The sequence below is a fragment of the Leguminivora glycinivorella genome, chromosome 4 (genome assembly GCF_023078275.1).
Source record: "Leguminivora glycinivorella isolate SPB_JAAS2020 chromosome 4, LegGlyc_1.1, whole genome shotgun sequence".
Classification (NCBI taxonomy): Eukaryota; Metazoa; Arthropoda; class Insecta; order Lepidoptera; family Tortricidae; genus Leguminivora; species Leguminivora glycinivorella.
The window spans coordinates 19,375,638-19,401,974 of NC_062974.1; the positions used below are offsets into that span (position 1 = coordinate 19,375,638).

Below are 26,337 nucleotides of genomic sequence, written 5' to 3' on the forward strand. Positions count from 1 at the left end.
CCTCTCTTGACAGGACTTGGTCATCATTTCAGTGCTTGTGCTTGTGGTGATATATTCTGACGTCGCTATTGCCTCTGAACCAACTCTGAAGGCAGCCTCGCCTCTTTGGATCACATGTATTTTCCCCTAATAGCTTTATCCTGATATTTCCATGTATAGTTGGATTTTGTGCGTGTAGTCATAGGGCTTACGGCGAAATTATGGTCAAAAGCTGCACTTTATGCAGAAAGCAAGCCACTTTGCACAGTGATACTAGGGACCAATACAAATGATTCCATCCGAGGAAACACGATTTTCATCCACTAGAATTCAAGATGGCGGACATTTTCCAAAATGGCGGCCGCATATTTTAAAAAAATTATAGAATCATAACGGCTGCACCGATTTTGATGGTTGAGGTGTCTATCAGTTCGTATTGAAGCGTTTATTAATATAAAAAAAAGTCATAAAAAGTTAAGATGGCGGCCGAATAGTAAGAAAAATATGAAATTCTCAAACTTTTTTTTTTCATTCTCATGAAATTTACCAATAAATTTTCTATGATGTGGTCACATTTGTCTGTATTTAAATTAAACCTGATAATATTATCTACATAATAAAATAATAATCACGAAAATCCGTTGAGTAGTTTTTGAACTATACCCATTTCAAATGGAGCGCGCGGATTTGAAAGACGTTTTTGCACGTGATGTAAAAAATTTTGGAATCATAACGGCTGCACCGATTTTAATGGTTGGGGTGGCTATCAGTTTATATTAAAACATTTATTCATATAAAAATTAAAATCATTTAAAATATTAAAGATGGCGGCCGAATAATAAGAAAAACATGAAATTTTAAATATTTTTTTATTCTCACGAAATTTACAAATAGTTTTTCGACGATATGGTCACATTTTTATTTATTGAAATAAAATCTGTTAATATCATCTGCAAAATAAAACAAAAAACATTAAAATCCCTTCAGTAGTTTTTGAACTATACGCATTGCAAATGAAGCGCGCGGGTTTGAAAGACGTCTTTGCACTTGATGTGATGCATCGTATCGTTTGGTACCGCTATACACGCAAGACTGATTATTTATTTTGGTCACAGCTTACTATATTAATATTCGGAATCAATGTTTTTAGTATGTATATACATTATTAGTTTTTTATTCCGAGTTTAGGTATAGTTAGATAACCCCCGTAAACTTTGATGGTCATAATTTTTATTTTAATAGGTAAAAGAACTTAAATAGGTACACATGATATTTGTTTCACTGCTCCTTTTCAAGGCTAGAGATAATCTCCGACAACTTCTGTAGGGGGCTACGGAAACATATATTAATACAAAACTTATTTTTTGCTTCTCGTCTAGGTTATACTGAAAGATAAAAGAGTCATACAAAATAATATCAAAATACAAGGAAATAATTAATAAATAATAATTTATATATCATTTTTGCAAAATACTTTTTTTATTTTGGCAGCTGCCTTTTCAAATGTTACATTGCATTATTTGCATTGCGCAGGGTAGACCCACAACACGTACAGTGCATTGTTTCGCAGCCTTTTTCACAACCTCAATTGTCCAAGTATACCCATTCATACCATATCTCCCTGTTTTCAGACCACTGCAGTACCCAACTATCATTGTACGTCTTCCAACCCCAGGATGATGGCATAGGCACAGAAGTAATAATCCAGAATATGGGGCGTTGTTATACGACACGGAGCGCAAGTGCTGCCGATGTTGGCTAGTAATTTATTTTTGGTGGTAAACAGTTTCTTGCTCACCAAGTTCAGGTGAACTTTTCAAGCATGGCGATTATTCCTCCAAGACTTTGTAGTTACTGCGATATTCCTATCAAAGCTGGTATAACTTCGGGGTGTGCAAACAATGTTTTAGAACATGATTTTTTTCCTTTTGTATTGAAAAAAAAAGTGGTTTCAGACGTAAAGGCGTGAAAACCACGAAGAGCAGTCGGTCTTCCAAGATCCAAAGTGTTGGCTATTTTATAACTTATACTCTGGCAGGTTATTCTCATTTGAAATATTAAGAAAATATACTAGATAAGACTTGGAAATTTCCCAATATAATTAGCTCCATAGATCCCATGCTTAAATACCAAATTGGGACCGTTCTTACACATATTTTATTAGTGAGAAAGCATGGACTCAGGCCTGTTTACCGGTATGGTTTGGCGGCTTAGGCACTCGTAAAGTTTCGTTTTGCCGACATTCCTGCCTCCATTTACATCACGTCCGATCTCACAGGTAACATCCTGAAAGCCTCCACGGCTACAAACTGCGAGATAAACTCAAACAACAAAGGGCATGGGACACTCTAGTATCCGTTACCACCCTGAACTCACTCGAGGCCTCTTCAGACAAAGACCTTTCGAGGCTCTAAACTAGGTCAAAACCCGAATCTGGCCACTGACTTTACGTCTATCCTTCACCCGTACTTCAGACTCCAATAGTTTTTATTTAAATACCAAGACATCTGTATCGGAAGATCTGATGATGCGCGTGAGTCCCTATTCCGCCATATCTTTTGCGCGAGGTACAATGAGGCTATCAGCTTCTTCCGGTTACGTTCCTATGGTTTACCCTGAAATAGCAGAGCAAATGTTCTCTGAGGAATTAAATTGTTTAAAAAAAAAACACCACACTACTTAATAACTTCAACAGGCTACAGTTTCTGGAACAGGACTTGTTGGTTGTCATACTGAACAATGTCTTCCTGGAGGAATAATGGCCAAGCTTGAAAAGTTCACCTGCGGCCTATATATGATCCGCAGACTCCACATATATCGATGAACTTGGTGCGCAAGGAACTGTTTCCAACCAAAATTAATAACCAGCATCCCACCAACATCGTCAGCACTACAAAAACATACGCTCCTTGTCGTATAACAAGCAGACCATCTCGAAACGTAGACTAAGTAGACGAGAAGCAGAAAATAAGTTATTTTATACATAGATAATTCTGTCCCCTACAGAAGTTGTCGGAAATTATCTCTGGAGTCCTTGGAATGGACAATTGCTATTAATACAAATGTTATGTTATATGCATTTAAGTTTTTTTACGTATTAAAATAAAAATTATGACCATCAAAGTTTACGGGGGTTATCTAAATATACCTAAACTCGGAATAAAAAAACTAATAATGTATATAAATGCTAAAAACATAGATTTTGAATAGTAATATAGTAAGTTGTGACCAAAATAAATAATCAGTCTTGATGCATTACATCAAGTGCAAAGACGTCTTTCAAACCCGCGCGCTTCATTTGCAATGAGTATAGTTCAAAAACTACTGAACGGATTTTAATGTTTTTTGTTTTATTTTGCAGATGATATTAACAGATTTTATTTCAATAAATAAAAATGTGACCATAATGTAGAAAAACTATTTGTAAATTTCGTGAGAATAAAAAAAATTGAAAGTTTCATATTTTTCTTATTATTCGGCCGCCATCTTTAATTTTTTAAATGATTTTAATTTTTATATGAATAAATGTTTTAATAAAAACTGATAGCCACCCCAACCATTAAAATCAGTGCAGCCGTTATGATTCCAAAATTTTTTACATCACGTGCAAAAACGTCTTTCAAATCCGCGCGCTCCATTTGAAATGGGTATAGTTCAAAAACTACTCAACGGATTTTCGTGATTTTTATTTTATTATGTAGATAATATTATCAGGTTTAATTTAAATATAGACAAATGTGGCCACATCATAGAAAATTTATAGGTAAATTTCACGAGAATGAAAAAAAAAGTTTGAGAATTTCATATTTTTCTCATTATTCGGCCACCATCTTAATTTTTTTATGATTTTATTTTTTTATATTAATAAACGCTTCAATACGAACTGACAGACACCCCAACCATCAAAATCGGTGCAGCCGTTATGATTCTATAATTTTTTAAATATATGCGGCCGCCATTTTGGAAAATGTCCGCCATCTTGAATTATAGTGGATGGAAATCGTGTTTCCTCGGATGAAATCATTTGTATTGGTCCCTAGTATCATTGTCCAAAGTGGCTTGCTTTCTGCATAAAATGCAGTTTTTTTCCGTAAGCCCTATGACTAGTGGCACCTGACTTGACCATCACCGGCATCACCTCATAAAAATTTAATCTGGACTTTTAAAATGTCCGCGATACACTCATTCGTATTTGGTCCAGCCAGAATAAATTAAGTCTAGCTAGAGCTAGACCAATAAGGCGAATACACAGTCGATAAATCACCGCCTGGATTTAAACAAGAATCGAACGTCTGTCCGCTGTCGCGAGTGCATTTCCCTTAACCAACTTGTCCAGGAAAGTGGGTCACGTCTGGTTTCGCTCGACACAGTACGATGTTGTTGCAGTACTTCAAATCAAGTTTCTAGACTCAATGCATCCTTGATTGCTTAGAATCTTGGATACACACTCGTTTACGCGCTGTGAAGATGATGCAAGTGTGTTTGCACTAGTTTATCATTCATTAGGCATTATTTGAGTATAATAGTCAAGGGAAAACGAATCAGGTCACGGTCATAACCATGTTATTACTTCAAGCTATCTGGTTTTCTGACAATATTCACTTTACCGAATAAAATATTGACATCCGGATACCTGTCCCATCACATGTTGTAGGCGGCAGGGTTTTAATTTTTTTATTATTATTAGCATGTCGATCACTAAGGAAGTTAAATTTAATGCTTTAATTAAATACTTTTTCGTTTCGTTAAGCAAATGCTTACCAACTCAAGAATACGAATAATTTTACAAGAACCTCTATTTATTGTAAAGATTTGAAAGTTATTTTACTGAAAAGATACTCGAACCGATCCAACACCTGCTGCCAGCCTATGTTTAGCGAATATGATGGAATAATAATACACGGATACACAGTTTCCAGTGAAATATGTATGTATTGCGTTCAAAGTCTTTGGGATGCTCGGTCAATAAACTTATTGTAGGCGTGAAGCTCGTGGCTCAAACCAATCGTGACGTGGTTACCAATAGTAAATGTAATAAAATACGTGATGTTTTCGTATATTCGTGCAGTTAGAGTAGATACATGTATTTCAGTCTTATAGTCAATGTAATGTTGCTTGCAGTAAAAGTTTCCCCCGATCAAAAACAAGTCCATAGTACAGAAATGTATTGTTCTACTATAAGGTGTCTTATGCGATATAATCATATAATTTAATAAAGTATCCGTCTCTTTTGGAGAGCATAGCTAGTCAGTCAAGGCAAGTACCTAACGAATTTCGTCTATCTTCCCTTTTACCTTCAGATATGTACCACGTATCACACAAAGACGTCACTGTATGTTTTCTGTGTAAACAAAATACCTGTTATTGTTACCACTTGCCCTAATATTTATTGGGAAGATGGCTTTTTAGCGAGACTGCTTAAATTTACTTTAAGTTCTGTATTGTATGTATTCAGTGTTATTTTTTATTGAAGTAATTAAGAGTATGAGTAATTATTGTACTGTATGTAAAATGCACATAGTTGCAGTACCGCAATCAGGTTTAACTTTCCAACGTGGGTTTGTTTACTGCGGCTGCGCAAGCGCTGGAACTCGTCCCGCGAGTTCGGATTGCACGCGGCGGCAAGGTCGTGCGCGCAAAACCCGATGAAACCTTAGCATTCCTATAGAATGACTTGTGTTTGAGGAAATGTTTGTTTTTTACTCGATATCTGGTTTGAGTGGGCTAGGATTTCGTAGAATTTCATTCATTTGATGTGGATATATTAAGGTAGAATTGCTTTTTATTCAACCGGTATATCTCAGGTTTTTAATCAGGTAGGATTGTTTTAATTTATGTATAGCAGGGCAGGGTTTCTACGTAACTACTTAAAACTCTTAAATCAAAATAGTTGACAAACGTAATTTGATTGCTCCCAAAGTATTCATTAAAAAGATGAATTTCGTTCTCAAACCAGTATGTTAGGTACGTTACGTTAGGTCATGGATGTTTCTTATGAAGATTGCTAATTGTGATACATGTCGTATAATGCCATTTTTTTTTCTATATCACTTTATGGTCATTTACCTAAGTATGATTTGATATATGATCTCGAGATTCGTGAAATTGCATGAATTCGCACGGGAACCGGCGGGTTAAGTTGCGGTAAACCTAGTTTGCGAACACGTATGGAGTTTTCCTCTTCTCGGAGACGTGAACTAGTTTAAGGTCAACCACTTTATTTATAGCTTTTAAAGTTTTCCTCTGCCGTTCTTCAAATATTGGCAACTAATATGGACGCGTTAAAAGCATAATCACAACAATGGCACTTTTGGATCTCTTCCAAGACGACAATTTTATTGCATTTATAGTCTGTTGGCTTTATGGTAAACAGCTAAGGGACTCTTCCGTGTCGTTATTCCGTCTGTCTTTTGTTTGTTACTTTCCATCAATAGTTCAATATCTACTCTATCAACAGCTTATTAAACATCCGTCAATACTTTTTGGCTATGAAAAACTTGGAACAGTTCATCTAAAATGCCCCGCCCGGAGAACCCTTATAAAATTTTGCATACATTTTACTTCAATTTATCAATAGTTAGTATAGTATAAATACATCGTCCTTCGTCCTAACAGCCAAGACTCGACCATTCCATACAAACGGGAGGAAAATGCCTCAAGGAGAAATTGAAAGGCAAGGCTCTCTCTCAAAATTTCGTATTCAGATGCCGTCGGGATTGAGCTAGCAAATGTAGAACGACACGTTGCTCCATTCAGCCCGCTATTTTCGTGTTTTCCCTAAACTTGGAAGTCTTATTTCATTAAAGTTGGTGTAAATGAACGTTTCTTAGTTGTTAATGTTTTTCCACCTACATTTGGGAATAGAAATGGTAGCTGTTAAGAGTTAATTTGCATATAACCAATTGATGAAAATAATTACTTACTGAATATTTTAATGAAAAAGGAATTTCTTTGACCAATAATCCATTGATCGGTTTTGTGGTTTACCATGAAAGTGCCACAAAGGAAATAAATGACTACTGTTGGATGGACAATGCTGTGGTCAGAAAAATAATAACACATATGTAAATTGAAATGGAACTGCTTGTTCATATCATTACTCATTGATATCACGTCAATTCGTGGCTCCGCGTTTTGCCGTGAAAGAGGGACAAACAAACAGACACACACACCTTCCCATTTATAATATTAGTTTGGATGTTCTTACATACTAAATGTACTAATAGTGCTCCTTTCAACGTGCTGTGATTTACAAAAACATGCCATTCATCTCTGCGCCTGAACACAATGAAAAACAAAACTCGTAACATGCAATGCTCAAACAATGGTGCATTTTGTTACCCGCAGTTTTATTTGACACGACGTCGGAATCCATCTGTCCGTCTAGACTCTAGACGAATCTTTTAAAAAGATTTGCTTTTATAGAATAACAAATTGTATGTTGACTTTAGCTTTCGTTTACGAATCTGTTTATTTTAACTATGTGATGGATATAGTCACGAAGGAGTGTATCATGGTGTTTAATAAAAGTTGCCATAAAGTAAACAAATCAATTCATCTATCTGCCGTCGTCTCCATCCATAATCACTTAACTTTGCTTGTACATTGTTTATACTCGTTGTATACTTATTAACACGTTTGATTGAACTCATTAATCTAAATTGTTTATGTATCTTCTAAAAAGGAGTTGATATTTTAGGCTTCGGATTTCGGTATATTTATGTACGTTCGTATTTTATTTCTACCTTTTTGTATATCAGGGGCCCGTTTCTCGAAAAGTACAAGCCTTGTATTACAAGTGCGCGAACTGTCAAATCGTATGGGTTTCCATGGAAACACACTTGTAATACAAGGCTTGTACCTTTCGAGAAACGGGCCACTGGTGTCTTTTAAATCGTTTATTTCTTTGATATTTTAGTGTAGCTTTCAAAGTTTACATCATTTATAAGGGCCCAGTAATCATTGTGGACAGCTTCTGGTTTTGTCAAAATATATTGTCATAATGAAACTTAGAATTCTGTCTAATTCATTCGGATTGTTGTTAATTTTTGTACCATCCGGGGATTTACGTTTTGACATAAATGATGATATCCAAAATAAATTGGTTTTAGGTAATCGGATGACTTACCAGTATTGTTATTGTCATTAGATTCTTGAATCTATACAAAAGAATTCTAGATCAACGCAGGGCGAGACGCAAGTTGAGTATCGCTGGTTAACTTTATCAGCGCAGTTAATCCATTGAATTGAATAACGACCTCGATAAAATTTTCTTTTTAATCGATACCCTTCTAATTTCCGCTACTACTTTAATAAATATACTAAAGGCAATTAAAGCGTCATAATGACATAAATCTTAATAAACGCCTTTAGAAAGCAAGGAAATATTACAGCTACTAAGAAACTTACCCAGGCTTATTTACAACGGGCGTAATCCAGCTGCGAGACTAATTAAATGTCCAGCAAGGGAGATGGATTTGGTTGAGTAGGTACTGAACAGATTTATAGGGACGATGAAACTTTATCGCTGTTAAATCTGGTCGTTGCGTAATAATATAAGTTTCGTATCAGAAGAGGAATCTCTGAAGTAAATGACTTGTTCTACATGCTTATTATTTATTATATCATCTATAACATAACTGACATATGGAGAGAGTCGCACTATAGCTAGAGTTCCTTTTGTACCTTTTTGGCACGGTGTAAGACAGACGTAAGATTAGTTAGGTTGCGACCTAACTTTTCGTTCGGTTACAACTACAGCTGAATGCAGCAATGACACCGCAGCAGTAATGACTGCTGCGGTGTCATTGCTGCCGCCTAAGATATCAACTTCGAAGCTGCAGCGGCGAAAGTGACTGAATTTTAAAAGGAAAATGACGAAATAGAGCAGAGAAAACTAAAATGCCATAACGATTTAAAAAGTAATTCCCTAAAATCCGAAGTTTCGATCATCATCTACTTAAACACCACGGCTTGTAGTGCACTGACCTGAATGTTTTCAAAGTTAATGAGATGTAGCAACTTCGGCAGGAATGTCTTTGAAATGCTTACAAATCTCACAATGCGTTTTACTAAACAACTCTGTATGTATTGCATCACCCTCTTTCCTTTCCTACCGTGGTCGTCGTAGCTGTCGACTGTGGGATAAGGGTTCAATAGTGGTGTGGGTGATGGGCAATACTAAGGACACCTGTCGTTTTTCTTTCAAACTCCTTATTTGCTATTTAAGAGCAGTGCTGAAACTTGAGCAATTTCATTTGCTCTGCCTTCTGGGTGTTCCCATCAGGCATGAGTCTTTATGTATGTGTGTGTGTTTTCGAAAACGCATTGATAGTATTGATACCTCAATTTGTAAATCATTGTTCCAGCCCACGTGGACAACGAGATGTACCTCTCCCGGGCGCTGGAACGCCTGGGGGGGAACGCTCTCAGTAAAGACTCTGAGCCGGACATCGGAGCTGCGTTCTTCAAGTTCGCTGTGGTTACTAAGGAGTTGTCTGCGCTTATGAAAACGCTGGTAAGTCAGAGTCAGATATAGATCATCTTAACTAATAAATATACCGCGAGCCAGACGCGAGTCAGCCATTGCTTCCCAGGCGATAATTCGTAAAGTGAAGAGTTGGTTAAGGGCGATGTGTTAGTAGAAATACTTGGAGACATCAGTTGCCACTCGGTTGGTGGGTTAATGCAGCTTCCGATAGAAATATAGTATTCATTAATTAATTTAGTCATCGGCTCCTTGAATCTTATCCTCGATTGAAACTATGTCATTTGACAGATTGACATTTATATTCAAGAATTTGCAAGTATGTTTTACCCTTAAAAAAAAAATTGTTGTAGTGAAGTATTCTACTCAAGTATTCAGGACCCAGTAACACAGTAACAAACTAAAAGTAAGAATGATGAATTCACATACTAAATTCTGCGACATACATACGTTTTAATAGTTATTTGTTATACAAGGGGGCAAAGTTGTATTTTAACGCCGAGAGTGGAATTGAAAAACGAGCAAGTGAAAGGATTCTATAGTTGAACCACGAGCGAAGCGAGTGGTTCGAGAATAGAATCCTGAACTTGCGAGTTTTTTAACACACGAGAAGTAAAATACATTTGCACCCGAGTGTAACACAAAACTTTTCCCCTCACTATAGCGAGGAAACTACAACGAAAACATGCGTTTATTGCTGCTTTCAGTAGTTCTACGGGTGGTAAATCATCTTTATTACTAGATTCACCTACTTTTATCAATTTTAAAGCAGTTAATTTGACTTTATTCAAGGTCAAATTACTTTACCCACTAGTGGATAAAATGCGTTTTTACCCGCTGGTATTGAAGCACAAAACACGTGTTTCCGAGCTAGTGAGGGGAAAAGCCTTTTTCAACTTTTAGTCACAAGTCACAAAGCTATATTTTTCATTAAAGTTTCATATTACTTTGCTGCTCGAGTTGTTTTACTTACAGCTTTTAGTACATATTAAATAGTTAATTTAATTAAGGAACATGAACTGTCATTAAAGTGCTTCCTCGCTAAGATATCAAGTGTTCGTGTCCCGGAACTTAATACTAATTAGTGTTCTTCCGGGGTCTGGGCATTACACTGTTCATTCGGTATTTACGTGCAGGGACAGGGACATGCTGTGTTTTTAGATGTGCTGATATTAGGTGCCGAGTTTGCAGAATGATAACGTTAGTTTGCACTCTCTTTTTCTTCCTTCACGTGAAAGAAAATAGCGTCTTTCTTTCATGTAACAGATAAATTATATTTGGTATTTGAAACTTGGTCAGACATCATTAAGATATAATTTACAAATAAGACTGATTTCACGTGCATGTTATGTTTAGGTACCTTTTCTAATATACATGTAACTAGTGGAGACGAGTCACCGTCTGTCGGAAATAAAATAGATACCATTTCAACAGGCGGGACTCTTGAATTATCATCTCATAGCCCAGTATTTAGTTCATCACTTTCATCCAATAGTCTAGGTCATCATCATCATCACTATTACTATAAAACTAGTCGGTTGTATGTATGTATAAAACTACTTACTTTCGACACGACATACGCACATTCATTTCTTCATACATTACAGTGTAATTAAGTACTATAATTTTAATAAAATATTAAAAGTTAATTATTAGGTTCTTAAACGTTTCGTCTATCAACATAATATAAAACAGTAATTAGAGAAAGCAATCAAGATAAGTTATGGCACTTTCAATTTCAGCTCTGAATTTTAGAACCAGTTTTACCTTTAGCGGTATAGTATACCGTAATAATCGTGATAAAAATTGATTGCTTCGGAAATTATTAAACCTAAATGCTCATAATGGCTCAATAAATTAAATGACTCAGTTAAATCAATTTCCCTCGCCGTTTAAAGTAATGAGCAAAACAGAGGCTTTGCTCATTATTTTAACCGGAGCGTTTATAGCTAGCATTTCTTTGATCTGCGTCAATGTAAGCCAATTTATAGAAGGTCTCAGTCATATTATCACAACTTTTACCAAGTGTAGGCACATAATGGCGTAGGCTAGGGTACTCTCACCAAGAAGTATCAACAAATATTTGTTTGCCTCATGTGGTCATATGGCGAAAAGTGGAGCACATATTTAATTGAACACTTGGTTTAAAACACTGCCAATTTTCCAACAAATAGGTAAACACATAAGTCCTCGTAACCTTTCATTATGCTGTCGTCATTTCATACGACCATTACCACTGTCCAGACTGTCCTTGGCTTTGAAATAGTCCAAACAACTTGTGTACGATAAAGAATTGTTTGCATTCAGACTGAAAAAGGCATATTTTCCAGAGTAAAAATGCCATTGTATTTTAGTTATTGAAGACTTTCTCACTGATAGAGTGAAGCGGTAGAAAAGTGTACCGAACAACCAGTCTGCCGGCACTAGCATGTGCCCCAGTTTCGCGTGTTTGCACAAAACTGGTACTATCCTTCACGGTAATAAAAGGTCGTATCTCCATTCAAATTTCATTTAGACATACGGCTTTTTTGAATGGCTATATTAACCTGCTAACCGGCAATGCACGCATATTGTCCAACTCGATATTTTTCATCTGACTGGATATGGATCATTTGTTTCATATTTGAATAAACTGTTTGATACATGAATACGACTTGTGTTTAGAAAGCGTGAAACTGTTCTTTACGGTGTATATTTTGGCACTTAATCGCAGTCTACATTGAAGGACAGCTCATTTGTATATTTTGTTCCGGTAAAAACATTCTATATTCATATAGTACGTACATCTGTAGGCGAGGAATACAAAATATTAACTGTGTAAGATGTCGGGTGGAGCTGATTTGACTAACTTTTTGTAGAATCTTCTGGATATCATCAGTGTCCACTAGTCTCAAAATAGAAGAAAAGACACTGAGACTGTGTCAAATATCTTTAACTAATTTTCAGTTCGACACGGTTTTGTGGTGGCTTAGGGCAATAGAACTCTATTTCACTAAGTGTATCTAAAATGGTATAATAGAATCGAACGAACCATAACAAATAATCTGATTAAACTCTGAAAACTCTCTATAGTTATGTCTTATTTATCATTAAACTGTGATGGATTCTGGAAAGTAGAAATAGAAATAGAAAATATTTATTTGCTTAAACATGGTATCCATACAGATGTTCAAAGTAATTAAAATTGTACCACATGCTTAGCCAAAAATATGGCATGCAAATTAACTTAAATCTAAAATATAAACTTTTCATAACAAAGTCAAATCAAGATTAGAAGTAAGTAGGTGTTTTCAAACAGCTTTTATGCTTCTTTTCGGTTATTCTTATGTAAGTCCAAGAACCCCTAGTAGCTGGTATAACATATTTTCTCCGACTAATAAGATTACACTCTTTGAACCAACACAGCAAGTTCAACCGACTGTTAAATGAAAAAGGCTATAATAAGTGAGAAAAGCGCAAGTCCTTACAAATCCCTGTTGCTTCACTGTAATTCTACTCGGTTACCAAGTACGATGAACCACATCGAGAATAATCTTCGATCATGTATAGTTCTGTCGGATCTCGAGTTCTCATTACATTGGTTATCTCAAAGATGCTCACTCAAGGGATCCCGGCCAGCCTTCATAATCCGGGCCGTGACGGAAATTGAGTCATTGCGTGAGCGACTATCTCCAGGGATCTAGGCGCGGGGAAAAGTGATACTTTCCCGTCTGTCTACAAAACGTTCATTTAGTCATTGCTGTAAGATTTTTACAAAGAGAGAAATAACGTAGGACAGTATTTCCAGTATTTGTCTCATACAGTCGATCTTATTAGCTCACAAAATGAACGAACATAATATTTCAGGTACAGCGGGGCAAATGTAACTGGTCCATCTTTCCATGTTTTACAATGTTTGCATTATTAAATAGAGTGTCCACCGGTTACATATGGTAGGCGTATTTAGTGGATACATGTAGAACTCAACATCATAGTGTAATAATGGAAAAAATGGATTAGTTACAATTGCCCCCCAGTCGAGACTTGTCCCGCTGTACCTTATGGATTATTGTAGTAAGTAGTGAAATGTATGGTTTTTTTTTTCTTAGTGGTTCCATAATGTTCATGACTTATCAATGTGACCGAGCATAATGATGTGGTCGGGGGTCACAAGCTTTCTTAATGGTGTTAAGTAGACTTACTTCTAAAGTATCCATAAAGACAGCTAAACGGTAAATCGGTGCCTACAACAAGCGATTTCTGAATTACAGTATGTCACGACTCGTTTTTTATCGCCATTAAGAGTAAAAATCGTGATCATCTATTAAAACGGTACAAAAGTCTCGTTTTTCGACCGTTTTAAGGCAATGTGCCGAACCGCTATATTTCGCCCACAAAACGTTGGTCGGATGAATTACATTAGCTATCCCACTTCACCAGTTAGGGCCGGTTTCTAGTTTTCCCTTTTCGTTAGTTTATGCGACGAACGAAATTTAGAATATATGCAAAACAGGCCTTTTCTAACATATCTAAGTGTGTACGACTGTACGTACCTATTGCATATAGGTATAATTCTTATAAAAGCTTTTGTTTTCCATTCAAATGAACTCACGTTACATTTTTGATGTAGATCCCTATGCTATTTAATGTAGTTAACGTTGAAATATATGTGGTAGAGACAGCTTAAACCAATGGACTCCTTGTACACTCTATGAACGAATTAAAGACGACTGATGGGACGGTGTGATGTTTCAGGATCAGCTGTTATAAATGTATTGGTACATTCATATAATTTTCTGAGATCAGGCATTTCCATCCGCAGTGATCCTTTGTACCCATATTCCCATTTTTATTTTAAATCTTATGAATAATTTCTTTTATAAGCAATATAAGCATAGATCCACATAATTTGCATACACCATCCAATGCCAGGCCATCCATTATCCCATGGCTTCGCCTACCATTTTCTATTAACAAAGCCACATTAATTCTCTAGTGAATCTCGAAGCTCATTTCTGTAAATGCATTGTTCCACGTTAGATAAGCCGTATCGTATTATAATCGCTAACCAATGTAACACGATACTGATAAAGTATCTTCCTATCGCGTGTTTATTGTTGACAGAGTCTTGATTATTTTAAAGACTGGCAGTATTCATATTGTAGAAGTATTTTCAACAGTGTTACAGGTAGCATGGCGAGCTTCCGGGTTTTCTGATTTATAGCAACCGATAGCAGCTATATTTCTAATTTGCCACACACGCCATACAAAATAAGTTTATCATGTGATCGCTATTGCTAAACCAATGTAATGCATCTCTTTGAGAACCACATTTTCTTTGCTCCTCCTTTTTATTATTTCAGCATAGTGCACTCACTGTCGTTCTTCTTGAAAGCTGCCTTGTAATGTAACCATTTCTCAAAACAGAAATTTACAAGTTATAAGTGGAAGTCTCTTTCCAACTTGTCATATTAGACATTGGCAACCACTTGTAAATTGTAACTTTCAGTTTCGAGACATGGGCCCCGGTCATAGCTTAAATTTGTCTAAGAATGTTCGAGAATCTTTTTAAAATCACCAACTTATCGATCGGTTTAATTGCTAACACTAGTATTCATAATCAACTCGTCTCTATTGTCGGTTAACGGATGTATATCTCGGACTTGTAGATGTATGTATACCAGAGCTGAGCTGGAATTTGAAATTTTGTTATTAAGAAATTCCGAAGCGTATGATGCGGTGCTAAGAATTCTTAGGTATTTGTGTTATCGGGTGATGCGTTACTTGGAAATCGGTCAGAGCAGTTTTCATCGGCAACTAGGAAAATTAATCGAATACATTACAATCTACATCACATAATATAAATATCGGTATTTGCACATGGCCACATACCTCAATACGAGAGTTAAAAAGCTCCGAATAACATAGGTAGCAAAAGTAATGTGATCCTAATGAATAAATTATTACCTTCTTTAGCAAGTTTTCGTATGAACCTGGTTTCGATTCGAAACCAAGACCTCTTTGAAAGCAAACCAACGTACTTGTTGCAATATGTTTACGAAAACTGCTTGGTAATAACCGTTAACCGCTTTATGTACCCATTGCCTAGTACATAGTTTCCAAGAAACGCATTGGTTCACACCAGCTCCTTTCAAACCCAGATTGAAACCGAAGCGAAGCTCCAATGCGAAAATTAACTGCATCAGTTTAATAGCCGTTTTATGTATCGTCCTTCTTGGAACGTTCGACGTTCGAAACGTTAACCGCTGACGCAAATTGCGTGGGCGCAGATTTACTTGCAAATGGGTCACGGTGATGTCCCATTATTGTTACCTTGCCAGTTACGCTACACTGATTCGGGAGCGTGTCTGTTGATCTTCACTGGCCTTGTGTATACGAGTAAATCGGAACCAACGCATTCCAATTAGCCAATTACCGTTTAGGTAAATAAGAACTTCGATCGTCATCAATCATAAATCATCCTTTACTTGGTCAGGCTGTGTATGGAATATGGAATATTTGTGGACAAGCAAACGGTAATACAACCAGGAAAATGACAAATTACAGTTTGAACCAACTTGGCCTAAAAATGTCTCATCACAGTAATTTGAAGATTGTCTACTGGAAGTATCCGTCGAGTCCGTCATCAGCAACATCCCGGGCTATTTAAAATGAGTACGGATGTAACTTGTACTGTACGCCGCCGCCATGAATGAACCTCGACGTATACCAGTGAGTTTTTCGGATCATGTCGTTCGATATTTACCTACAGTCAGCAGCAGAAGTTCCGTAACGGGCAAGGTGTTCACAATGATCCTAACATGTTCTTATTGTCCTGAAAATAAGATCGTGTTAAGTTCATTTTGAACACCTTGCCCGCTACGGGACTTCTGCTGTTGACTGTATAAGTCGCGTTTCAGTGAAAGAAAATATCGGGAGAAATGCGAGAATGCAGGCCTAATGCCAGAAAACTTGGTTACACTGTTGTGCGCGGTTGTCAAAAGAGCAGTCGCTAAATTGCCTGCTCTAAATTCTTGGGATTATTATCCAAGCGACGAGATCCCTCCCATGACCAGTGGTTACCGGGTCGACGACGATGACGAATGCAGATATCTTAAAACAACATTCCTGTTTATTGTAATATCATCGTATAAATTCAATCTTCGAGTTTTGAAATCAATAATTTCATCACATGGTTTTACAATATGCATTTTGTGGTTGCGGTAGCTTTTGGCGCAACTATAAATAATAAATTAATAACAGCTATAATCAACAGGTCCTAGAGCTTATTCTAATTTGACTTACTTGTAATAGTTTCGAAATCTTAATTAAAGGTCAACCTAGTTTTCTTACTAAACGAATAAGGTCCAGGATCTAAAATTACTAAGAAAAAATCTTTAGCCACTTTTTGTCAAACCTACGCCGGAACCTTTCGTTTATTCAATATTTTTCTGCTTATAGATTCTCTGGGACATCCATCTTTCTTTTGTCAATATTGCTATTATAAATGACGGAAGGAAGTTACGCTACGAGAATACAAAGCGCTTACATTGTATCTGATAAATAAAGCAAAATGGAGGAAGAAATATGCTCAACATTCTTATCACGTTATATACGACCCCCGGGTTTATTTTAACCATCTTACATATTCGCGCCTTATCCCATATGAAAAAAAATAAGCCAAAGTAGCTCTGTAGTCAGCACTGCCAGCACTCAGCAGCCACTATATTTAATACCTAGTCCTTTGCTTTGACTCAATTCAAATATTTCTTTCAGTGCTACGATCCCAGTATTCAATTTGGTTGTAGGTCCAATGCAATGAAAAAAGTGGAATATCGTGAAATATGTTTACCGTTACCTACATTTCCGTATTAGTTTGATACATTTCGACGTGTTTGGCGGCTCGGCTGCAAGGTCCCGAACTTTTCTGCGCAGAATCCTCGGCCTGCCCTTGACATGGCGTGCAATCCTTTGTCCTTCGAACCCGGGCTGTGCTATGACGTGTTTGGTAACGTGCAAATGAATTATGAAGCGGTTATTCGATTGTGCATTACGGATTTACCGATGATTTACTTGATTTTTATAAATAATCTTACGTACAATGTACAAATACTGATCGTCCTTTATGGTTTTTGTCTTACTCATTATTGAACAGAAACATCTTGTATTGACAAAAAGAAATAAATTTATTTTTAGAAAAAAAAAATGGTACATTTTATTATAGCTGACTTATATGGTTGACATTTCGCAAATAATTGATGACTGCAACAGAGTTGTCCTATAAGGTAATTTGATTTTTTCCCAAAACGTTAATCTGTTAAATTCCTGAATAAATTGGAATGGCTTCCTTAAATTTATTATTTGAAGCATAATTTGAACAATCTTCAAGAGAGAATTTAAAGCAATCCAGTACACAGCCTTTTACTTTTAAACGAAAGAATACAAACTGGGTTAACAGCTCCACTCATAAACGATTAATTACGAAACCAGCCATAATGTTCTGCAAAACATATTAATATCATCTTGAGCGTGTGACACCCACTTAACATACAATGGGGAGGCATAAAGCCGCACGTGCTCTCATTCCTAACAATGATCATTGTTACATCAACATTTCATTAACTAGAAATATGAGTGCAAAAACTTCAAGCGCCGTGGAAAAGGCGTGCTAAGTGTAGACTTAAGATCGTGCGGTGACAACAAATGTTCGTGTATTTGTGATTTGTAATGTAATTGTAATCGATAACTTTTAAGTGACCTTCCATCAGCCATTACAACAGGGTTCTCTGTGTTATTTGGTGACGATACCACAGTTATAGCTAGTGCCCAAACATACGAACAGCTCAATGAAAAAGTTATCGAGGCATGCGGACAGCTGAGACTGTGGTTTTCTGCAAACGGATTGCTCTTAAATATAACGAAGTCGAATATCATGCTTTTCTCGGGACGTCAAGTTGAAATACCCCCTTGCTTCTTAAACACCCCTATGCCTATATGTGGCGAAAACCGGTTTCTAGGGTTCGTCATAGATTCCAACTTGAACTGGAAAAGTCATGTCGATAAACTTTGTGCTAAATTGAGCGGAGCTGTTTTTGCACTTCGAAAGTTAAAACCCATAATATCACACGATGCCTTAAGATCTGTATACTTTGCCCATTTCCACTCATTAATATCGTACGGAATAATAATATGGGGTAACTCGACAGATTCGAAGCGCGTCTTTATAATGCAAAAGCGAGCGCTACGTACTTTGGCCGGAGTGAATACAAGACACTCATGCAGAGACATATTTGTGGAACAACGCATTATGACCCATTTTTCACAATACCTGTTTGAAGTTATAATGTTTGTTAGAAACAATATATCTGACTTTAAACGCGTTCATGTTTCGGGTATAAACATCCGTTCCACTGGACGGTTAAGAACAGTTCCCCGGCGCATGGCCTTAGCGCAAAAAAACCCTCGCGTCATAGGACCAACATATTATGAACGACTTCCAGCCACCGTAAGAAATGAACTGTGCGACCAAACATTCAAACGCCTATTGAGAGATTTTTTGTTGGATAGACCGTTTTATTCTGTTAATGAATATATGAATGGTTATTTTGACGATCCACTACAGGAGATAATATATTGAAATTAAGTAATACATTTTGAATACCATGTTCTAAATTAGGTTGTTATTATAAATCGATATATTATGTTATTGAATTTCTTGTAATTTGACTTATATTTGTGTAATTTGACGATCCGCTACAGGAGATAATACTTAAACATTAATTAGATATTGTTAAATCGTTTATTTTTAGAACTAGGTATTATGAAATTATTTATATTATTGTATTTGACGATCGTAATATGAATTCTTGTAGATTGACATGCAATTTATACTGTAATTTGTATTATGAAATAAATGAATCTGAATCTGAATCTGTTACAATTATAGGGTTGAAAAAGCGCAGCAATTTCTATAGTGGCTAGTTAATTTTCTCATTCGGATAACAAATTCTAAATGTCATTGGAATACGTCACTTTCGGTAACCAGTTGACTCATCTCAAGTCGGGATTGCACTTAGCAATTATTGTTGTTTCTTGGCCGGTATCGCATTTCATTGGCATTGTCTCTGGAAAATGTCCTTTGTTCCATAGCACTTTAACAAACAACTCGTTCATGTTTCTGTCAAGGATGAGATAGCACTTATGCAGTGTCCTAAGGTTACCCATTGTCCGAAGCGACAATGTGCTGCCCGAACTTCGACTGTACAATTTGACGAACAAATTTTACCATAATTTTGCGCAGAAATGGAAGTGCCTCGTCAAGCCAGAAATCATGCTTGTATTGATTCTGTTTGGGAATAAAATGCAAAAGACTGAGAATAAGAATTACGGCAAGGACTTTATATAACTAGGCATATAGTAGTAGTAGTAAACACTTTATTGTACCAGAAAATAATACAACACACAAGAAAAAGAGCTTATCACTAGTACAAAGGCGAATCTCTTCCAGTTAACCTTTGAGCAATGACTGTTATGAGAGTGTTAGACTAGGTTCTGTTTATTTGGTCCCTGTTACAGTAGTATCTAAAGGTAGTATCTTCAATCAGAACAATACCTGCTTTGGCAAAACTATTGACGTGTGACGCTGTGACTAATACCTACGCGTAATATTATAAAAGTAACTTGATTTTATGCGATATTATTAGAAGACACAACGATATTTTGCAGTGACGCTGACGTGGACGCTGACGTTGCAGGCATTGTAGTGCTTTGTGTGTCTTCTTCCTTCACTAATCAAATCTACCTTTTGCGTAGGTAGCTCTAATGCAAATGACGCATCAGTGTCGTTTCTTAGCATCTCATATTTCATAACAAGCAATGACTAACTACTAATAGGTACCCACCGCAATCGATACATAACATGACTTTGGTTTTTATTTAGGTTTGTTTTTGGCGTTGACGATGATTGTTATTTATTTAATTCGGTCCAATTTTCTCGTTAAGAGCATACAATCTTACGTAATATAAGCTTGTAAAAACCTCAACGCAATAATCATATGACTTTCTCAATTCACGATGCCCAATACAAGCAACAGGTGACGTCCTGACGTCTATTGATCCGCCAGACCTTGCGGGAAAAAAGATACTCTGAGATAAGAGCGATAAAACGTAATATCTAGCCTTTTCTGGTGATAAAGCGGAATATGATTGCGGTTCTCCATCCCGTGTGCAATTTCACTGCATCGTGGAGATAAGAGGCTTGTGCCTCGTTACGGTTCGTGGCGTGAGAAGCGCCACGTCAAGATTGTTCGAGAACTGTGGCATGGGTAATAAGATGCCTATTTTAGGTATAAATGTATGGTTATTATAAAATTGTTATCTTCAGAGAACTATGGTGTACATTGAAATGAAATCTTAAGTCTAATAGCCCACCTAATCCAATTTATGCTATCTTAGTCATAGCAAAAAAATACGCGCGTTCTGTATTATTTGCTTTTTATAGCCCTCCTTATTCAAAGGTCTAAAATCCAACTGTTCACTTCTGTTATCTTCTGTCAAATTGTCCATGGAAACCTTTACAACCTTCCCTTTATATAAAATTTTAATGCAACATTTCCACTCGATTCAATCGCGGCATTTTACAAACCATTTGTCCAACGCGTAATAATTAGCGTCAACAACAATGTCCAGGAAGGGCTTCATTATGTTGTACGTTCTACAACCCTTTATCTACCCTCGACTGACGGGCGCGTTCACTCCATTGGTTCCATAATATGCCATGTATTTTACCTTTTACTTTTTGAGTAGAACCAGTATAACTATGAACTTGACCTCCATAACAAAAATTCGATATCTGAAAAAACATATACTGGTTCACTTCTGCGCTCGAGAAAAGATTTACACTCAGACCCTCTTTACAAAGCCTCTCTGTATCCTTTAAGATTATTTACAAAGTTTATTAGGTTCGTATCTTTTTAGGCCAGCTTCTCAATACTTCCCATACTTTATGTATCAAGAATGAGAGCTACTTAAACCGTGCTCCAAATATTAAAAGTGCATTAGGGGCAACGATGATGTATGCAGCGAGTTTATTTAGAATGTTACGTAAAATGCTAAAAATACACGTAAGATAGAAAATATACAGTCTAAAACGAGATCAAATCAGCAAAGTCGATCCAAACTTCATCCGCTTTATGCAAACTCGGGGACCAAGTTAACATTATCATTCACTGAAGTAAAGTATATTCCGTTTGTTGGGTAAACACGGACCAGCCGTATTATTGAAAGAACCACGGTAACTTGACCTGCGATCATGGACTAACCCGTATAATATAAAACACAAATCTGATAAACAAATGTGAAACGAAAAGATGGCAACGTACCAAGCTAGAAGACATCTGTTCAGCTGTCAGCATAATTACGGATGTCGCAGAGACTGCGAGGGAACCATCGCCGAGGTGTCCATCCACAAAACACACTCACAGAACTCCAAACCAATGAGCTTTGCGAGAATTTAAATACTTACTGTGATTGAGAAACAAACAAACACGACGCTGAAGCTGAAAATATTCCGGAACTTAGATCCGTAATTAATAATCATGTATATTCTGTTGCGTATACATATGTATCGGAGCGCAGTTTTTTTTTTAATCCTCAGCGTTTATTTGCAATTGGAATGACTTCGTGTCTTGAAATTGGTTTAACTTTGAGTTGGCGGTCGATTAGACTTCGCAATCTCGCCCGGAGCTCATAGAAATGGCAGTTTCCTTGCCAAATTCTACACCTGCATATGAATTGGCATCGTTATTCAGTTCACGGTGCTTGGCGCCTATTCGGGCATTTTATTTGCGACTGTCATTCCAAATTGCAGGGTGTGGCAACACTGAGTTAAGGCGCATCCAAATCTCATCGACCTTGGCTTGCATTGAGTTCGTCGCCCGCCTGTGCTATAATTGATATTTTCACTCTTTTCGATTAAATCATAGTGTGGCGATATATTTTCAGCCACGTCTACAGCAATTATAAGATTTTTGCACAAATATAAAGCTTTTTTCCCTGCGGTTTATTATTTCTCTAGAAATAACATATTGCGGTTACAATATACGCCTTGAGCCAACAGCGCGACGCTTTAGGAATGCAAGCGTTATGCAACGCATTGTGGCTGGCTTAGGCGACGCTTCCAGACAATTGTGCTTGCTGGCAAATTACTGTTTGCTTGACTGGAAATTGCATATGTCTGGTGCACAAAGTCGTTTTATTCTCGGCTGCATATTTTAGTGCCGTGAATAAATCATGGATTCGTTTACGGCGAGTGCACTCGCAATAAGTAATCTTAGTTGTTAAGCAACATCTTGATACTGACAATGACGCTGTACTCTGCATTGAAAACAGCAACATTTCTCTATAACGTAATGTTGTACTTGTGGATGCAGTGTGCAGCCTTAACCGCAGACTAAAGCTTTGGTTTTCTTAAAGTAAAAGTACCTATATCGGAAATCAGAACTAGATAGTGTCCTCATAAAAATCATATTCAATAAGGTGCTTTAGGGTCATTCTGAAAGTCGTCTAATTACGAAAGTCGCATAAAAATCACCATTATTTCCATCATATCAAGATTCCCCTTTCGGAATTACAAGAGCATTTCTATCATTCGGAATTACCCTAATGCACCTTACGTAAGAAGAACTCAGTTCCAGCTAATAATATGCGTAAAACCCAAACTCCACTGTATCCGTATCAGCTTGATATAGGTTAGCAAAAAAAAATGGTGGGTCATATCAGTCATATAAAGTCACTACGTGCCCCCATATGATATAGTGATATAGTCCCAGGCTAATATAATATCTGATATTTCAACATTTAACCAACCTTTTGTTTTGTCCACAGATGCAAAACATAAACAACATAGTTATGTTCCCGGTGGACAGTCTTCTAAAGGGTGACCTCCGAGGCGTCAAAGGCGACCTAAAGAGGCCATTCGACAAAGCATCCAAAGACTACGAGTCCAAGTACCTGAAGATTGAGAAAGAGAAGAAATCGCAGGCGAAGGAAGCTGGTCTTATTCGCAGCGAGGTCACACCAGCGGAGATAGCTGATGAGATGGAGAAGGAACGGAGGCTGTTCCAGTTGCAGATGTGTGAGGTAAGTTGTATCTGAATCAGTGATCCTTATCTTTCTATATCTTATCAAGTTATCATCTTTAAGACAAACGAAACGGTCAAAGCGCGTAAGATGTGGAATTGAAGTACAGAACCCCAACCATTAGAGACGTTGGAATGCAGAATCATTTTTGACTAAACAATTCTTTTAGAGCATCCATTTCATTAGATCTAGGTACTTATGTCTGACAGTAACTTTTCCTACTACACGTCTCGACGAGATTAATATCGATCAGAAAATAAGAATCTGTTTACACATTTTTTACTCTTCGCTAGCATCGATATTTAGTCATTAATTGTTCAAATTACAAAGTACCGTAGCACAAAACAAGAGTAATTAACCATCTTATTGATCGCCCCTAGGTTTCCGAATTCAGGCTCTGGGTGATTAATCTTCTATAGGTACTCTGTTATACTGAGTAAATAGAAACCATAAATTCAAGTCAAGGTTCATAAATGCAAGTGCATAACGCATACGTAACATGATGGATTATCTCTTGGGAGAAAAGTCGTCCCACATTAACGAGCGTGAATTCATCAATATTCCATTGTGAGGCAAGGCGTTTAGAATTTTACGACATTCTAAATATGTGCTGTATACATATTTAAAATATCATTAGATTTCATTCATCAGAGAGTGTAAGGAAGTTTCACGTGCATAAGAAATTATGTCAATGATTGAATCTTTTCCTTTGGCTAATAAAAATCCACATAAAATATCTTCAAAACTTATACCACTATAATCCAAGAAATAAAAAGAACAAAGAAAGAAGGGTTCGCTACTCTTGAGAAAGATCCTCGAAAATGGATCGAAACATGTCGAACGCTATATCGACTTAACACGTGAGTAACCCGCTTAAAATATTTTTAAATATGTTTGAGTCTCACGGGAGTATTATAATATTGTCTTCGGTTACCGCGATAGTTACTCCGTTTCCATAGTTTTATTTTCGGGAGTATTATAGTTAAAATAATAGTTATTTGTATATAAGGGGGCAAAGTTGTATTTTAACGCCGAGTGTGGAATTGAAAAACGAGCAAGTGAAAGGATTCTATAGTTGAACCACGAGCTAAGCGAGTGGTTCGAGAATAGAATCCTGAACTTGCGAGTTTTTTAACACACGAGAAGTAAAATACATTTGCACCCGAGTGTAACACAAAACTTTTCCCCTCACTATAGCGAGGAAACTACAACGCAAAAAATGCGTTTATCACTGCTTTCAGTAGTTCCACAGGTGGTAAATCATCTTTATTACTAGATTCACCTACTTTTATCAATTTTAAAGCAGTTAATTTGACTTTATTCAAGATCAAATTACTTTACCCACTAGTGCGTAAAAATGCGTTTTTACCCGCTGGTATTAAAGGACAAAACACGTGTTTCCGAGCTAGTGAGGGGAAAAAATAATATTCTGATTTTAAACATAACTAAATACCTATGTATATTGGTTTGTAAGGTATATTTTTACACTGGACATATCCATAGTACTTATATTTTATTTATGATTATAACGCCATATAATATTCCTCTACAGGATATTAGTGATTTTGAAACAAAAGGCATTAGTTTGTAGAGATCTGTCCGAGCTGTCAGGTGATATTAGCTACTAAATTACATTTTAACTGAAAATGTAACTAACTGTTAAGACGTCTATAAAACTTGCAGTTTGTATTTTCTGAATTAAAAATAAAACTCTTACTCCGCAACCTCGTTTCCAAGCAGAAAAGTGCATCGGAGCTTTCCTGCTAACAAATTAAACATAAAAGCTGTTATTTTTATCGTATGTTGCTAGTTACTGCCGGACGTTTTGAACTTTTTATACAGCGTTTAACCTACGTCCGACCCACCTAGTTCCGATGTAACGTTTCCATTTAACACAGATAGAAAATATCTCTTAAACCAAAGAAACCTATTTGAACCAAGAGATATCCAGTTTCCCATATCAGGAAGATTTTAATTACTTGATATAAAACATAAAATGTCTCGATGTTTATTACTTGCACTAACCATTTTATATCTTAACATGATTAGCAAAACAATCTTTTTTTAAAAACTTAATCATTTATTCCAAGAGCGTAAACGTTTTGTTCAGTGATAATTATTACTCAGAAGCAAATCAGCAAGTTCTTAAAAACAAGTATAATATTTCTTGGTTCTAAGTAATAAAATTGTTGTATTAAGAGTTATGACGGTTTTCGGTTAAGAGTTATGCATAATTAAAGTAAAAGTTAATGTTTCTTGGGGTGAAACAATTAGTTACTTACACCAAATATATACATTTTTCATTTTAAAAGTTCTGACGGTATTAGATGAAGATTTACATGTTTGAAGTTAGATTTAATGTTTCTTGGGGTGAAACAGTAAGTATCTTAAACCAAATATACTTACTTCTTGGATGTAATTTATCTTATTTCATTTAAAATATATAATTTCGAGTTCCCCAGCCAGTTAGAGAGAGAGAGAGAACTGGAGCGGAAGCACGTTTAGGATAGTCCTCAATAATAGCGCGTAGTTCCCAGAGGGAAGCAGGGGGCTATTATGTCGGAATTTGTATTCCTATGATTCGATACATATCAAGTTCCAACCGGCGAGCCTAACCAAATCGGGAAAAATCTTAACACCGCGATGTACGAATTCTATGGGCTGGGGTCAGCGCCATCTAGCGGGTTTTTTGGTAACTAAACCGGTGTCGCCGCTCGGCGCGCGAACTAAATCTTGAAGCAAAACTTTATTAT

The 26,337-nt window shown here is 36.6% G+C and overlaps 1 protein-coding gene across 4 annotated transcripts in view; it reads left to right on the forward strand.

Moving 5' to 3' along the window:
- Positions 1 to 26,337, forward strand: part of LOC125225866 (arfGAP with SH3 domain, ANK repeat and PH domain-containing protein) — a 115,922-nt gene that overhangs the window by 42,355 nt on the left and 47,230 nt on the right. For all 4 annotated transcript variants that reach the window (XM_048129740.1, XM_048129741.1, XM_048129742.1 and 1 more), the window contains exons 3-4: positions 9,348 to 9,496; positions 23,330 to 23,584. In XM_048129740.1, the coding sequence (XP_047985697.1) occupies positions 9,348 to 9,496; positions 23,330 to 23,584 (404 nt within the window). The remainder of the gene's footprint in view (positions 1 to 9,347; positions 9,497 to 23,329; positions 23,585 to 26,337) is intronic.